Source organism: Tursiops truncatus, chromosome 8 (assembly GCF_011762595.2).
Source record: "Tursiops truncatus isolate mTurTru1 chromosome 8, mTurTru1.mat.Y, whole genome shotgun sequence".
In the NCBI taxonomy this organism is placed as follows: domain Eukaryota; kingdom Metazoa; phylum Chordata; class Mammalia; order Artiodactyla; family Delphinidae; genus Tursiops; species Tursiops truncatus.
This window is the reverse complement of record NC_047041.1, coordinates 67,024,853-67,041,633: the sequence shown is the minus strand read 5'-3', so window position 1 is coordinate 67,041,633 and position 16,781 is coordinate 67,024,853. Positions and strand designations below refer to the sequence as shown.

Sequence of the window (16,781 nt, the reverse complement as noted above, 5' to 3'; positions counted from 1 at the left end):
TTCTCTAGTCCAAGGCAAGTCTTCCTCTATAGTCCTGGGGACATCAACGGACCTGAGCAGGTTCTACAGGAGACCAGGAGCACCCTGAAACTTCCAGCCCTGATTTGACAGAAAGATGCCTCTGGCCCCCTGGGAACCATGGCTGGGATGATTAAGGGGGCACAGCCCCTCCAGAGGCATGATTTCTGGAAAGGGTGACCATGTCTCTATTTCACCTGCCTCTCATCTGTCTCACAAACAGATCTGTCTAAACAAAGGTTAATTAATCAGAATGGCTGGGAATAATTAAGGAGACTACAGTCCTTTAGAGGATTCATCATAAGGAAAGGAATAAAATTTATTTTTAAAAGTTCCAGTAATTCCTAACAGTCAGACTTAACTGGAGGAACTGAGTGGTGGAAATTCAGTATTGATTTGCAGGAACCCTGGGCATTTTCTACTCAGGCGCCGGAAGAACTTGTGGAGGATGTGGCTTTTGCTCCGAATTTGTCTTTCCTGTCTCTACCTGTACTCTGGGCTTTTGGAGCCACAACTTGATTTATTGAGCTAAACAAGTCAGCAGCTAATTTGTTCATTCATGGCTGTCCTTTGAGAAGTGGTCCTGGGGATAAAGATGGAAGATCATTGAAAAACAAGTCAGTTTCTCTGGGCAGGACCTCACAAAGTAGGTCACCCTGGCTTTCCACTGGCCTGAGGGAGGCTGGAATCCCATTAACCTCAATAGAGCAGGCTCACAAGGAGGGGCAGGGCTGTTTCTGCAAAACAAAACTTGGCTGCATGTAGGCTTCCTAATTTGACTTCCTAATGAGATTTGGAAGAGGAAAGGGGAGACTGGGGTATGGGAAAACCAAAGGAAAATTCCTTTCCCTTAACAAGCTGGTAGCACTGAGTGGAGAGGCTTTGGGAATTTGGGAAATCTGATTGTTTGCCATGGATGAATTCTGTTCCACTGGGGTCTCAAGATATCTGAGGGGTGGGTGAAGGGTGGGAAGGTGTCCCCAAATATTTTTTTCAAATCTTCAGAAAAAAAAAAAAAGCTCCATTGACTCTTTCATCCTCTTGGAGCTACTGTCCAGTCTCTCTTCTTTCACATCAAACTTCACAGAAGAGTTGTCTGTACTCACTGACTCCGTAACCTCACTTTCTGTTCACATTTCACCCTGCTGCAGGCTGTTTACCCTCCCCCCATAACTCAGCAGAAAGGATTCCTAATAAGGTCACTGATGATCTTCATGTTGATCAATCCAACTGGCATCGTGCAACTCTGGTCTTCCTTGATCTCTCAGCTGCCCTGGACACAGCTATCCTTCTTGAATGCTTTCTTCCCTTGGCTTCCCTGTTACCAAGCTTCCTTCCCCAATCTCCTTGCTATTCCATTTTGCTTCCTATGCAGGCAACTCCTCCTCAGCATTAGATGTTGGAGCTCCTCGGGACTCAGTCCCAAGCCCTTGACTCTCATTCTCAAGCTGTCTCTCAACCATGTCCTTGGTGTTGATTGTCTCCCATTCCTTGGTGACCCTCAATTTTATATCTCAGTTTAGAATTCTCGCCCTGATTTTCAAAGCTTTATAGTTAACCGTGTTCTCAACACCTCCAGTGTCTGAGTGGGGTCCTCTGCAATGTTAAAGCCATGGGGGACACAGAGACCAAGCCTGCATTCCCCGAGGAGGTAGGGGCGCTTGGTACTGCACGCATGAGCAGTGCACCTCACCTGCTCAGCCACCTGAGAGGCAGTGCTGACTTTTACGACATGACTGGCATGCGGCGGCCAGGAGGCGGGTGGCTCCACGTACAAGGCCAGGCCGGGGGCTGGACAGGGCCCTGTTGCTACTTACACGTTGAGAGGCTGCCAGGCTGGCCACTGAGCTTTGGCTTTGATGACAGTGAGGACCTCATCGCTCTGTAAAAAAGGACCACAGGTATTTAGTGAGGAGAGCTGGGCTCAGGGAGCACGAGGGTTCTGACATAGTGACGCTGTCCACCCCCCATGCCATTACCTGCTGCTGAGACTCTACCTGCCCCCGGGTGAAGAGCCCTGGAGTCTCGGCAGTCCCAGGAGGTGGGGCTGCGTCCAGGGTGCCTGGTGTGTGCTGGACACCAAGGGGCCCACTGAGCCGCACTTCAGGGTTCCAGCGCAGACCCTTCTCCACAGGAGCCAGGCTTTAACTTGCCCTCCCCCTGGGATGGCCAGACCTGCACATCATGTCCAGCCTGGAGGGCAGGTCATGCTGTGTCCAGGCTTCCACTGGGGCCTGCTCCAGCCACACTGCAGCCACCATCTGACCCCAAGGGTTGTCACCCCCGAGGCCTCTCCTGCTGTCGAGACTCACATACTGGATCAGACTCCCTTGGAACAAGGAGGGCAAGATGAAGCCTGGGGCCCACACTCCTGGGCCACTCATGTAATCCTGCTCTAGTTTGCTTTGGACGGTGTGTAGGGCACCCTTAAAGCCTGGGGACCTAAAAGAATTTTTTGAGGAAGAATTTGATAATTAACATTTAGAAGGAAAGCCTTAAGTCACCATCATGGGGAAAAATCAGAATTTTGTTAATCTTGCTTAACTTTCCTTCGAGATTTGTTTGGGTTTTTATTTTCAATTACACATTGGGGCTGAGGGCTACCATAGGCTTTTCAAGGCTTAAGCTTCCACAGGTCCAAATTCACTTTTGGCTGGGGTTTCCCCAGAGTGGATTCAGCTGGTCCTGGAGCTCCCCTTCCCCGGGGCCGGGGCCCAGCAGTGCTCAGACACCACTGTCCATGCTGCACGGAAAAGCCCAGGATGTCACCAGCAGGGGCAGCAAGAGCTCTGTTGCCGAATGAACAGGTTTCTGAGTTCCCGAAGGGCAGAGACTGGCTTGGATGGCCCACAGCTCTGCCCCAGTCCTTAGACTTGTTCCTGGCAGTAGGTACCTAGCATATATTTGGGATGAATCGATGAACTTCTCTTTAGTTGGTGGGTACCTTGCCCAGAAAATCCCATGCAAGGAGGAGGTCAGAGGTGCCTCCAGGCTCAGGCCGCAAGATTAGAAAAAGCCCCTGGTCTGGAGCACCTCGTCTGCAGCCGGGGAATGGGTTGCTGGAGCAGGGTGGGGAGCTCAGAGGGGACAGGAGCTTAGCCAGATCCTGCTCGGCCTGGGCACCTACTCATGGTCCTGGTGGGGCGAGGGTAGAAGTGAGGCCCACCGAGCACCCCATCCCCCCAGAAGCTCACAGCCTGCTCTGAGCTCAGGCTTCCTTGGGGGTTCCCCCTTTTGGTCACAGGAAAGAATCTGTGGATGCACAGACACCCCCCCGCTCACATGTCTGCAGGGAGAGCGTTTCCAAGTCCCAACAGAGCGCTTTACATTTCTCATGGGAGAGTTTTTTATTTGTTGAGACTGTATCCCTGACTCACCCCTAATACGCATCTGCTGAGTGACTGAGAGAAGCTGCCTGACAAGAAGTCACATGTAAGACTCGAGCTGGTCTCCTGTGACCTGGGTTTCCTGTACTTAGCTCATACGTTCCATGTCCCACAACGAGTTCTTCATCTGCCCCTAGAGCACTGCTCTTCCTCAGTGGACCCCGTCGGGCACATCCACCAGCTGCCTGCATTCCTCCATCTCTTACCCCTCACAGCCGTTGGGCCCCAAGATCCACTGCATTCACAGCCTTACTATCTCGAGTCCTACACGGTCTCCTCATCAGTGGCCCCGGGCTCTAGTATCTTCTCGCTTTTCCCCAGTCCACTCTTGACATTGCTGCAAACCTGACCATACCTATTGCCCGCCTAAACCCTGCAACAGCTCCCCACAACTTCCAGGGTGATTTCTTAATCCCTGAGTTTTGCCTACGTGGCCCGCATCAGCTAGCTTTTTTCTTTGATTTTTAATTTCAGAATAATACATGCTTTTTGTGGAAAAATTTAGCATCACAGAAGCACACAAAGTAAATGTTGAGCATTCTGCTTTAGCATGCACCCTGGCTTCTCCCACCTCCTTCTCCAGAGTGTTACAGTTCAGTACATATCCTTCCAGACCTTTTACTATACTTAGGTATTATGTGTGTGTGTGCACATACATTATATAGAGCTTTTCCCACAAAAACTGCATCGTATTGAATATCTTATTCTGCACCACGATTTTTACATTTTCCCCTTACTATCATATCATGGGAAACTTTCCATGTCAGTACCTATGCCAATATAACTCCCCTTTTCTTGATTTTTAAAGTGTTAGAGATCTTCAAATTAGGGTAAGCCAGGTCAAGACTTAGAAAAAAAGAAATCCAAGTATGAGATCCAAGTAATGAGGTACTGTCTGAAGACAGTCCTTTTGCCCTTGAAGAAATACTTTACTAGAAAATAAAATCAATGTGGGTGGAGTTAAGGGGGCCACCAAGTTAGCTGGCCCTGCAGATGCACCTTGTATTACAATTAAATCTTGGTTTTCAAGTCCCAACTAATGACACTGATTTTGCTTTTGCAGCATATAACTCAACAGAAATTGTTGGGGCCCTCCACTAGTGTTTGTGGTGCTGGCATTCCATCTGTATTTTTTAGAGCCATGGAGGCTCCAAGGATGGTGGTTCCACGTCTGCAGGCACTAGAACAACTTCTTCCTGTAAACTGTTTCATCTCAAGGTTACGCACCATCTGCATGATCGACAGTTCCTTGTTGTGATCTTTTATGGTAGCCAATGAAATAACACAGGAACATTCTGGAAAATATATTTAAAAAACTAAACATTTTTCTTGAAGCATCAAAATTCTCTAGTAGAACCAAAGCTCTATAGGATTGGAGAGGGTCTGGCTTGTTCATGGCCATATCCAAGTGCCGTGGATACTCAGTCAATTGGTGAAAAAGCAAAGCCACACCATTTGTTGATGTATGTGTAGAATTCCATAGCGTGCACGTTCTCTTATTTAACTGGCATTATTGCTGGATATTTAATTGTTGATATAAATGATGCTATAATGAACACTTGTGTACATATTTCTTTGTTTACACGTTCCCGTGTCATAGACTTCCAGGAATGATCAAACGATGAAGCAAATTGACAATTTTGGTAGTGCCTACCAGATTGTCCTCCAAATGTCTGTACCAGTTGGTACTTCAGCAAGAATGTGTATGTGCCTATGTCTTTACAACTTTGGGCACACTGGATACTATCAATCTTTTTCGTCTTTACTAATCCAGCAGGCAGGAAAGTAGCATGGTTGAGAGCCTAAGCCCTAGAGTCACACCTGATTTCAAATCCTGACCGCACCGTGACTAGCTCTGTGTCCTTTGGCAAGTCTCTGACTGCCCCTAGCTTTTTCATCTCTGAAATAGGGTTAAAAAGTATATCTACCACATGGTGTTATTAGGGGGACAAAATGACATAATTCAAGTAACGTGCTAATAACCGTGCCTGTATCAGCATCAATACTAGCTACTACTCTTATTCTTATTCACATTCAGGCCAAGATGGGATTTGTACTGCCTGAGTGCAGAGAATGGAGCACACAGTGGCATCAACAAAGCCACAAGGCCTCAGGAGGACGTCCCCTTATTTAAAGGTTAATGTAGCCGGGTGAGCTTTGGATGGGGGCACTGGGGTTCCAGGTACTTCACATTCTGAAGACTGAAGAATTTAAATTCAGAGTAAGCAACCCAACCTTCAGACTTAAATGAAAATCTGTTTTAACAAGTCTCTAAAGCCCAGAAAGGATCTTTCAAGATCCTTAAAGCCCTTATCCATCCATCTCCCATAGGACTGTTTTCAAAGTATTTCAGGGCACTCAGTTCACGCCTTGTTTGCATGACGTTAGCACTTTCCCAGAGATATGCCAATTAAAATAAAAAACCTCCAAGAAACTACAGGGTACTCATGTCCGTCTTCCCGGGGATGAGTTCTTCCATTTTGCTTTTGGTAAACATATTGTGAAGATGTTACAACTGTACTCAGACTTCCTCAGGTAGCAAATGAAAATTGCATAGCCTACTAAATCAGGCCATGGGCTGAGGTCAGGTCCAGAGGAAGGAGGACTCCTGTGGAGTGGAAACAAGTCTGGGACAGGTCAGGGGCAGAAATCACATGGATATCAGGAGATGTCACGTCTAAGCAGAGCAGAGGGGCAGAATGTGAGTCTGGGGGGCCGGGTGAGGGCTGGTGTCTGAACATCCTTACCCCACACTGACCCTCCCATGCCCCCCCAGAGCCAGCTCCCAAGGCAGGAGAGCTCCGGCATCTCAGCTGTGCTCACGGCAACAGGCAGTCTGTCCCCTCCTCCCTGCCTTGCTTCTCGCCTCTTCTCTGTTCCTGCACCTTCCTGGCTCTTGAGCTTTCGCCTTTGTCTCGCAGTCCTGAACCACAACCTGTTTCTTCATCCGAAGGCCCCTTTTGCTCCGCGTGGCACTGAAGCTGAGCTTCCTCACCATAGCACGTCCTGCCCCAGACCAGCAGTCTGGGAGTCAGCCCAGCCAACTTGCCTCCTGCCCCCCAAGGAGAGAAATGAGATGCAATCCATGAGGGGAAGGAATCAAAACAAGTTGAAACAACAGCAGCAACAATCCACTGTTTTCATGTGCTGGGCACCTTGCTAATTACCTTATATATAGTATCTGATTAAATCCTTACGAGGCGTCTGAAAGGTCGGTATATACTTTTTAATCCTCAGCAATACATTTCTTTGGCGAAATTAGTTACACCGTTAGTCAAACGGCATGTCTAGAGTTTAAACCTCAGTCTGGAGACCACGTTTGTCAGCCTGTGAACCCAGGTGGAGGGGGCTGGGAGGGTAAGCCGTGGGACAGGAGGGAGGGGTCTCCTGAAAGGTTGGGCCCCACCCCTCCCCAACCCGTGCTTCCGCTGTCCTTCAGGGCGTGTCCTAGCCTACCCTGAGTTCTGAATATTACAGCCATGCCGGGGGGGATTATCATACAGTGTTCACGATACTGCTAATGGTAATGCTGTCCTGAGAACTGGTTTTGATAAAGAGGGGGGAGCACAGGGTCCTTGAATTGGAGAGAAACTGCTGCTACTAAAGAGAAGGCAAGCCGATGACACTAAATGCAGGGGCAGTGATCCATGTGTGTGCACACAGAGACCCCCCACCCCACCGTGCATTTCCCCATTTATCAGCTTGTTTCTCAGGAAAACCTTGGGAATAGCTGCCATTTCGTTTTGCAGATGAGGAAACTGAGGGTCAAAGAGGTCAAGTGCCTTGTGAAGACTGCGCAGTAACCATGGTTCCAATACAGATGTGTCTGACCCCAGAGCTCATGCTCTTTCCACTTTCCCTGACGATTCTTCTCCTCCATCTCCCTCTTGTCCCTCCCCTATTTTGCTTGTTTTTCAGCAAGACCACGGCTGCCCCTGGCTGACAGTTTTCTCCAAGGAGCCCTTGCTTTGAGGCACAGGGTCACCCGATTCCCTCTGGAAGGGCAGCACCTGTCATCCTGTGTAAAGACCCCAGTGAGCAGTGTCTGGTTCCATTATTTGCTCCTACCGTTTCCCAGAATTCCCACTGACCACCCATAAAAAATATCAGCCCTGATGGCTTCCACCTCGGAAGGGGACTTTTTCATCCCTCGGTGAGTGTCCTGGTGACGAGCAGCAGGAAATGAGACACTTTATGAGGCGATGATGGAGATTAAGCATCTTTAACATCAATTGTGCCCAGGATGCCTCCCCTCATTTCAACAGCCTCTGGTCAGAAATAAAAACAGCTCACATTTGGTGGTGCTCTACAGTTTGCCCGTGGTCTCAAGTGGGCTGCACCGTAGCCCTCTGAGGCAGGCAGCAAATGGTCCTCCTTTCCCAGACGTAGTAACTGAGACTCACCTCTCTCTGTGCCAATGGTCAGCGCCCAGCTCTTAGCTTCCGGACCATTTAATGCAGCTGGTCACTCCCTCTGCCTTGAATCACTTTCCGCCTGGCTCTGGCACTCGCCGCCTCTTAATTTTCTCCTCACCTCATTCTTCTTCGGTCTCCCTTGCTGACCCACTTCATCTTCCTCCAAACATTGGAGTGCCCCTGTACGCAAGCCCTTGGTGCTCTGCTCTTTTCTATTCACACTGCCTTGGCGATTTCCTCTTGTCCCATGCCTTAAAATACAAGCTGCGCATACACCGATGACTCCTAAATTGTCATCTTCACCTCAAGCCCGCCTCTGAACTCCAGCCTGTACGTTAACGGTCTTAACACTTTCATCTGGATGTCGAATTGGTATCTCAAACTCAACATGTCTGAAACCAAACTCCTGATCGTCTCCTCCCCAAACCTGGCCTCTCTCATTCTTCCCACTCCATGAAATGGCCATGCTGTCCTTCTAGTTTCTCATCCTTGATGTTTCTCTCTCTCATACTCCACCTCGGATCCTTCAGCACATCTATCAACTCCACTTCTAAAATGTATTTATGAGCCAACCACTGTCTGTCACCATCATTAGAACAGGGCCTGAACTGTATCCTCCCTGTGTCTTCAGCACCATCTTGGTCCAAGCCACCATCATCGTTTGCCTAGATTATTGCAACTGCTTCCTGGCCGGTCTCTCTGCCTCTTCCCTCACCCTCCTCCAGGCTCCTTCTCACACAGCAGCCACATCATGCCATCCCTCTGGTCAAAATCCTCTAATGGCATCACACCGCACAGCCAATGGGGACCTCGCCATGGCCCCCTTGGCCCTTCATGATCTGCTCTGCCCCCCGTTACCTCACTAGCTTCATCCCTAACTTCTCTCCCCCTTGCTCACTTTGCTCCCAGCCGCCCTGGATGTCTTCTCCTCAGACGTGCCAGGCACACTTAGCACTTGCTGCCCCCTGAGCCTGGGGTGCTGTCCTCCCAGACACCAGAGCATGCATTCCTCTGTCTCCTCCAGGTCTTTGCTCAAATGTCACCTGCTCAGTGAGGCCTCTGCTGACCACACTGTGCAAAAGAGCAATTCCCTGCCCCTTCCTCGACCTGGCACACCCGCACTACGTTATCTGGTTATTGTTTCCCTGTAACATTTGTCCCCATCCGACATACTATGCATTTTGCTTTCTTTTTATCATTGATCTCCCCCTGCTGGAATAGGCATTCCACGCGGGCAAAGGCTTTTGTCTGTTTTGCTCACTCACCGCTGTACTATCAGTGTTTAGAACGTGCTTGATCGATCTTCGCTGTTTGAGTGACAGGCTGTGCTGAGGAAGGGGCTGGCGTCCTTCTGAGCCCCAGGCCACCAGGACTCCACAGCGCAGGATGGAGCCACAGCTGGGTAAAGTGACACTGACGGACCTGCGTGCTGAGCTGGCGGGCACTGGAAGAGCCAGTGGAGAGTGCCAGCCAGAGAACTCTGCTAGACCTGCCTGATAGTAGAAGGAGGGGGAAGGGACAGGACGCGGAGGCCACCTTAGGAACCATGGTGAGGCTCACAGGCTCTGAGCCTGCCTCCGATGGACACCCCAGTGACCTGGGCTGGCTGTTTATAGGTGCCTATGCCCCACCTTGCTCCTAGGAAGCAGATGCCATCTCAAGTGGCCGTCTGATCAGCTATTTCAAAGCCAGAGAGCGTATCTGAAGCCCATTAACAGATCCACAAGAAGACGATGTGGTTTCACAGAAGCATTTCAAATTCAATTTCTTTTTATTTCTTTTCAAACACAGCCTGTAATCCTGATGGGAAAATTGCATAATGCCCGTAGATAATAATTTTCCCGTGAGATGGTTTTGTGAAAGCAGCTTGACGTTTCTGAAGCTGGAGAGGAAGAGGGCGCATCAGAGCTGCCTGGGCCTGCCCTGCTGCCCCTGCACCCACACTTGTCTCTGGCAGGTGGAGAGCTCTGAGATGGGCATCATGCCATGACCTCACAGAGAGGGCCAGCCTTCTGTGTGCCTCTGTTACCCCAGGCATTGGTTTAGCTCGTTTGGTAACCAGCGTGCCAATCCTGGGCTTAATCTCATTTTCTGGACTTTCATCGTATCCTTCAGAATGCTTATGGAAGTCTGCGTCTCTTCGGAGTCAAACAGGGAGCTGAAGGGGTGGATGGGGCACGTCTCTGCCTCCCAGCCCAGCCCCTCATGACCCGATCTTCCCACACTCTCCTCCCCACCTTCTGCCCTATCTCCAGCAATTAGAAAGACGTTAGTGCTGGGGTCAGAGCAGAGAAGTGAAAGAGGGGCCAGGCCAGGCGAGATTCTGACATCACACAGGAGAGGGCACGCTAAGCCGGGCCGTCTGCCTCCCAACAGGCGAGGGCTGCAAGGAAGCCCAGCCGGAGCCAGGGAGGGAGGATGAGCCAGGCCAGGTCTGGCTGAAGGTGCCTGCAAGGCAACCTGTAGGGGCAGCACCCCTAACCCTGCCCCTTGGGAGCATCTCTGGGGGTCTTTTTTTTTTTTAAGCTTATTTAATTAATTTATTTATTTTTGGCTGCGTTGGCTCTTTGTTGCTGCGCGCAGGCTTTCTCTAGTTGCGGTGAGCGGGGGCTGCTCTTCTTTGCGGTGGCTTCTCTTGTTGCGGAGCACAGGCTCTAGGCATGTGGGCTTCCGTAGTTGTGGCACGCGGGCCCAGTAGTTGTGGCGCACGGGCTCCAGAGCGCAGGCTCAGTAGTTGTGGTGCACGGGCTTAGTTGCTCCGTGGCACGTGGGATCTTCCCGGACCAGGGCTTGAACCTGTGTACCCTGCGTTGGCAGGCAGATTCTTAACCACTGCGCCAACAGGGAAGCCCATCTCTGGGGGGTCTTAAAGGCGCAGCATTCGACACCCCTTACCCCTCTTCCCTGTCTCCCCCTCCCCACCTTCCTCTGAGGGCAGATCCCATCCAGTCCTGGAAGCCATTGTTAGGGCCGGGGTTGGACTGTGTCCCCCCTGTCTCGCCAGCACTGGCCTGGTCTGGGGAGGTATACAGGGAATGATTAAGGAATGAATCATGGGTTAGTTAATTAAAGAATGAATTCATGACAAGCTGGAGGAAGCCTCTGGCCTTCACTGCCCTCCCAGGGAGTCTTAGGGGAACTCTTGCGAGTGCTACGGGACTCAGATGCTGCTGAAGCGCTTGTGAGTAGCAGTGTGAGGACCTGATTTATGTATTTAGAGGGTTCTGCTGACCGCAGTGGGGGAGTAAAGTGCAGGAGGGCAGGGGGAAGCGGGAGACCAGACACTGGACCACGAGAGAGCAATGGAGCGGGTGGAAAGATGTCGGACGCAAGACATTATTTTAAAGGGAGAAGCAACAGGATCTTCTGATGGATTGAATGTGGGGTGTAAAACAAAGAGGGGTCAAGGATGACTCTGAGGGGAGGTGTCATATAGGCAGTTGGATAGATGAGACTGGAGTTCAAGGGAAAAGTCCAGGCAGGAGATAAATTTGAAAGTCATTGGTGTATAGGTGCTAGTTAAAGCCACAAGGCGGAGTACCTGGGCAGTGAGTGGAGACAGACAAGAGGGCGGGGGAGAGGGAACAGCCAGCAAGACAGGAGGACGCTAGGACCTGCCCCCAGGACCTCTTCAGAGCCCTTGTGCTGCCCCACTGTCCCCTGCTGCGCCCCCCTCCATCCACACGGTCCCCTGCTGTCCCCATTGTCCCTGTCTGTTCCCACTGTCCCCCCTCACTGCCTGTACAGCCCCCGACTGCTGCCAGCCCTGCTACTTGCTCACTGCTGCCAGCACTGCCCTGCTGGTCACTGCTGAAAATTCAACTGAAGCTGGTTTAGGAAGGACAAGAAAGCAAGGTGGTGGAGCCAGCAAGCCCAGACAGCTATTTCTGAGGAGTCGGCTGGGAAGGGGAGTCGAGAAAAATACCAGCGGCAGGAAGGACATGCGACTGTTTCTTAGAAGATGAGCGACATTAGGGCGAGTTTGTTTGGAGAAAGGTATAAACCAGTAAAGAAGGAGAAATTGCTGTTGCAGGAGAGAGAGGAGGTGCGCTTGCAGGACTAAGGTCCTTGAAAAGATGGTAAGAGGTGAGATCCAGACCCACGATGGAGGGAGGGCAAGAGGACGGAAGAGGAAGGCAGAGGACAGTAGCTACTGATGCTCCATTACAGGCATTGCTGGGCCCACGTGAGGATCCATTCATCCAGCAAATAACAACTGAGCCCCTACTCTGTGCCAGGCGCGGCTCTGAGTGCTGGAGATAGAGCCCTGAACAAAAGAGACACCAATCAATCCCTGTCCTCGTGGAGCTTTCCTCTTAGAGCAGGAGGCAGACCGAAACAAAGGAACGGTGACGGGTGTGCAAGACTTGAGTGGGTCTCTGGGGAAAACAATGTGGGGGGGTGGGGGGGCGGTGAGAGGGGGGCCAGAGTCGGATGGGGAGGGATGTGGCAATTTCCAATAGAAGTATAAGTGCTAGTGCATATGTAAAGGACCAGGAAAGAATTCTAATAAGATGAAAATATACCTTACATACTCAGGTAAGGTCTTCAAAATTTAAAAAATAACGTAACCATATTATAGGAAGTTAGAGAGAGACAGAGAGAGACAAGCAAAAAAGAAATACCCATAATCCCACCATCCTAACCCAGCAGCTGTCATCAATTAGTATGTTTATTTCTATATTTGTGTGTCTTCATCACATAGTTGAGATCATAGCTTACACACAAACACACACACACACACACACACACACACACACACGCACATTTTCTTTATCCCTGCCATTTCCTTGTAACAAGGGAGCTAGACTATTATACAAACAGATTATTAAACAAACCATTCCGTACCTTGCTTTCTAATTTAGTTATGTTTTAGAGATAATCTCATTACTGATATAGCTCTTTTAATGATGAACCCAAAGACCACACAGCAATATAAAAGTACACATGTATATACTTTTGTATCTTTATTTTTTACATTCCTATATAATCTTTTGGGCTCATCATCTATTTGTATAATAATCTAGCCATCACGTTACAAAGAAATGGTAGAGATAAAGAAAATGTGTATGCGTGTGCGTGTGTGCTTTTATTTCTATTTGCCTGAAGTGTCTCTGGAAGGAACATAAGAACTTCACAAAGACGGGGTGCCTCGGGGGAGAGGAACTGGGCAACCAGGGAGCAAAGAAAACAAGACTTTTCACTGTATAACTCTGCATTGCTTTTGAATTTTGAGCCACGCAAATATATTGCCATTAAAAAAAATGGGAAGAAAAAGCCACTCCAAGGCTGTTCCCCATGGTTTTCTCATCTGGAGAAATATCCATGAAGGCTTTGGAGGAAGTGTTTGTGAGGCCTGCACTGTGGGCGAAGAGGGGCAGAGCAAACAGCTAGAGGTAATGGGCTGGGAGCCAGAGCAGAGGCTGAAAAGGTGGGGAGAAGGGACAGAAGCCCAGGGGCAGAATTGATAAGACATCTGATGGATTCTTTACTTGACAATTTTAAAGCCTGTTAGGCTTCGTTAGGTTTTATTTTCTTTGAAATAAAAGCCGTTTCAAAAAGAAACCAGAACTCCTCTGCACACCAGCATCCCCCTCCTCCTTCTCTCTTTTCCCCAAAGAAGCTTCTGACCCAGGTATTCTACTGTCAGCCTGTTTTGCTGGGTCCTTATATATAATAACATTTCGCTTCATCATCTCCCTCCATCCACTGATTTCCATAAAAAGCTTTCAAATTATTAAGTAATGAGGCTCTAAATGACCTGGACGAGGGAGAAGTAAGCAGGCCTCAAGGTGCTCAGCACGTTAGCATCAAATAAGGTTCCAGAAGTGCTGCTTTCTTCAATGGTGCCATTTAAATGCAAAGGAACCGCTTAATAAACTGTAAAAGCTTAACTCTTCTCATTCCTGAGACTCCCAGATACCCACGGAGGTTTGGGGAGAGACTGGGAAGGGAAAAGGAGAAATTGTGTGTCCAGATGACCCTGAAGAGGTGTCCCTACCAGGAAGTTAAGGTCACACACACACAGGCTGGTCTCTTGCCAGGCTTCCCCTGGTAACAGAAGGCCCCCTGACTGCGAAACTCCCCTTCTAGTTATTATTGTGGCATCACGGAGCAGGGGATAAAGAGTGGTGTGCTGGAATAAGGCAGACCCAAGTTCAAATCTTGACTCTGTCATTTATGTGCTGTGTACGTTTGGGGAAGTCACTCATCCTTTCTGAGCAGATTCCTCAGTGTGTAAAACATTTATTTATGGAGCTTCTTCTAAGGTTAGAGACTGTGCTAGGCAAAGGGCATAGGGCAGTGAGTGGACAAGATGACATGGCCTCAGCTCTTGTGCGGTATGTCCACTAGCGGGTGTGGAGGATGACAGGAGTGGACCCATTTAAAATACAGCCATTCCAGGGAATTCCCTGGCGGTCCAGTGACTGAGCTTCCACTGCAGGAGGCGTGGGTTTGATCACTGGTCAAGGAACTAAGATCCCGCAAGCCGTGCCGTGTGGCCAAAAATTTAAAAAAAACAACAAAAAAACAGATATTTCAGAGGAACTGTCCTGCACGTCTTATGTCTCAACCTCTGAACTGGACCAAACCGCCCTGCCTACATTCCAAGAAGTCAGCAAGAATGAGACTCTCCTGTTGAAAGGCCTCGTTCATTTTTACCTAGTGACCACTTCACCTGAACTAGGAATCTAGCTTTGCTTGTCAGCCCCAATGAACTCTTCTTAAAAATAACTTACCTCTTCTTCTTTTTTCCAGTAAAAACCCTGATTCTCTCGCATGTAATCAGGACACAACTGGGGTTTCTACCTGAATCTGTGTACCCCAAATTACAATTCTTTAATCCTAAATAAATGCTCTGCCTCTTGAACCGGTTTCTTGTTTTTGAGGTTGACACTGGGCACGGGGCATAGGGCAGCAGACACAGCAACACAGTCCCTGCTCTTGTGGGGCGTGTCCTCTAGTGGGTTACTAATAACACGTGAGGAATGAACGAGATAAATGTAAGTAAAGGGCCAGGTGAATGGAAAGGAAAAGGGAAGCTGTGATTACTTAGTTATATTCGAATGTCGCCACCCCCCTTCTTTCAGTGTAATCTCCCACTTCTGCCTGACCTACCTTTCAGCCTAATCTCCTAGTTCCCTGCCATGCCCAGGGACGTCTCAAGACTTTCGAGTCCCTTTGCCTGGAATGTTCTTTTCCCAGCCCCCTGAAGTAACTCCTTGAAAAAGCCTTCCTTCCTTTTTTGAATAGAAATTTATATATTTAAAGTGTACAACATGACATTTGTACATAGTAAAACAAGATATACATAGTAAAACGATCACTACAGTTAAGCTAATTAACATGTCCATCTCCTCACATAGATGCCTTTCTTCTTTGTCATGAAAGCACCCGGAATCTACTCTCTTAGCAAATTTCCATTATACAAAACAGTACTGTTAACAACAGTCATCGTGTGGTACATTAGACCTCTAGATTTATTCATGCTACCCATTTGTACATCCAACTGCAACTCTGTGCCCTTGGACCAACATCTCCCCATTTCCCCACCTCCCTGCCTCTGGTAATGCCTTCTTGATGGCCCAAGGTTCTCAGACTATCCTCTTTCATGACTTCAATCATGTTGCATGATTTGGCCGCCTGGCTTGCAGGATCTTAGTTGTCTGACCAGAGATCGAACCCGTGCCCCCTGCAGTGGAAGCATGGAGTCTTAACCACTGGACCACGAGGAAAGTCCCCATGTTGCATGATTACCTGCTCACTTCGTTTGTTCACTTATGTGTCTTTTCCTCCAGAAGGTGTCTAGTAAAGCACCCATCTTATAGTAGATGCTTGATGAAATATACTGAAGGAATGTTCAGTAAATCGAAGTGTTTATTCCCAAATGTTACGTGTGAATTATGAGAAGATCTGGAAATTATTACTGCCCCCTGAAGAAGCATTCATAGAACTTTGTGATTTTCACGCCATGGACATATTACAGGTTTACACAGTAATTCACAGCAGAGGTAAGTGGACGCCTCCTGATGCTTTTCTTTCTCAGAGTGAGGTCTGAGGAGCCCTAGGGTCTGTGAAGACATTGTTAGGGTCTCTTAGTTCTCTGTGAGATTGTAAACATTTTATATTTTTATGAAAATTTTAAAAATCAATTTAAGCGTATTATAGATGACCTTGAAGATCTTATAATCGAGCACCGCCAGGCAATTTCAGTGGCCGGGATGCATTTGTGTTTACATCCTTCTGCTGCTCTCTACAACTCTACTGTGCGCTAGTGTGGTGGACTGTCTTTCTCTGCCCAGATCCCTCTTCAGCTGCTGAAAAAGATGCTAAAAGTTGGCCCTTAGCTGTCAGTTCTTTTGGGGGGATTGTGTTGCCTGGATAAAACCACCGCATGTGATGTTGGCAGATGCCTTCTTTGGGCCTGCAACCAGCTCAACTTCTCCCTCTGTCTGTTTCCCTTCCTCCTGCTTCGTTCCACAGGAGTGGCTCCCGAGAGCATTCCCCAATTACTCTGGCTAATCTTGACTCAGTCTACTGCCCAGAGACCTCAGCTGCTATAGTTAGTGGATAGAAAGAGAGGCAGAGTTAACAAATCAATGACATTCTCACCAGGTAAAGCCCAAATGCTATGTGTGATGTCGGTGGATGGAAGAACAGTGGGAGAAGTGAGTGAGGCCAAAGGACCACGGTGCATGGCCTCACCAAACCCTGAAGGACCACGGCAGGGCAGTCAGCATCGAATCTAGATTGTGAACAGTCATTTAATTTCAGCAAAACAGTATCACCCACCACATTAAAGCAATGCTCCTAATTAGCATTTTAAAAGGTTTGTAGTTTTATTTCTGTTATTATTATTATCGTTAGTTTGCTTTTATGGTCACAGGAGAGCTATAAGCATAAGGAGTTAATATCTAGTTATCTTTTCACATATTTAAACAATAATATGATGAAAATAATT

At 48.6% G+C, this 16,781-nt stretch overlaps 1 protein-coding gene across 2 annotated transcripts in view; it reads right to left on the bottom strand.

Moving 5' to 3' along the window:
- SPON1 (spondin 1) overlaps positions 1-16,781 on the bottom strand; it is a 273,983-nt gene that overhangs the window by 18,314 nt on the left and 238,888 nt on the right. For both annotated transcript variants that reach the window (XM_073808641.1, XM_019948110.3), the window contains exon 7: positions 1,836-1,900. In XM_073808641.1, coding sequence (XP_073664742.1) covers positions 1,836-1,900 — 65 coding nt within the window. The remainder of the gene's footprint in view (positions 1-1,835; positions 1,901-16,781) is intronic.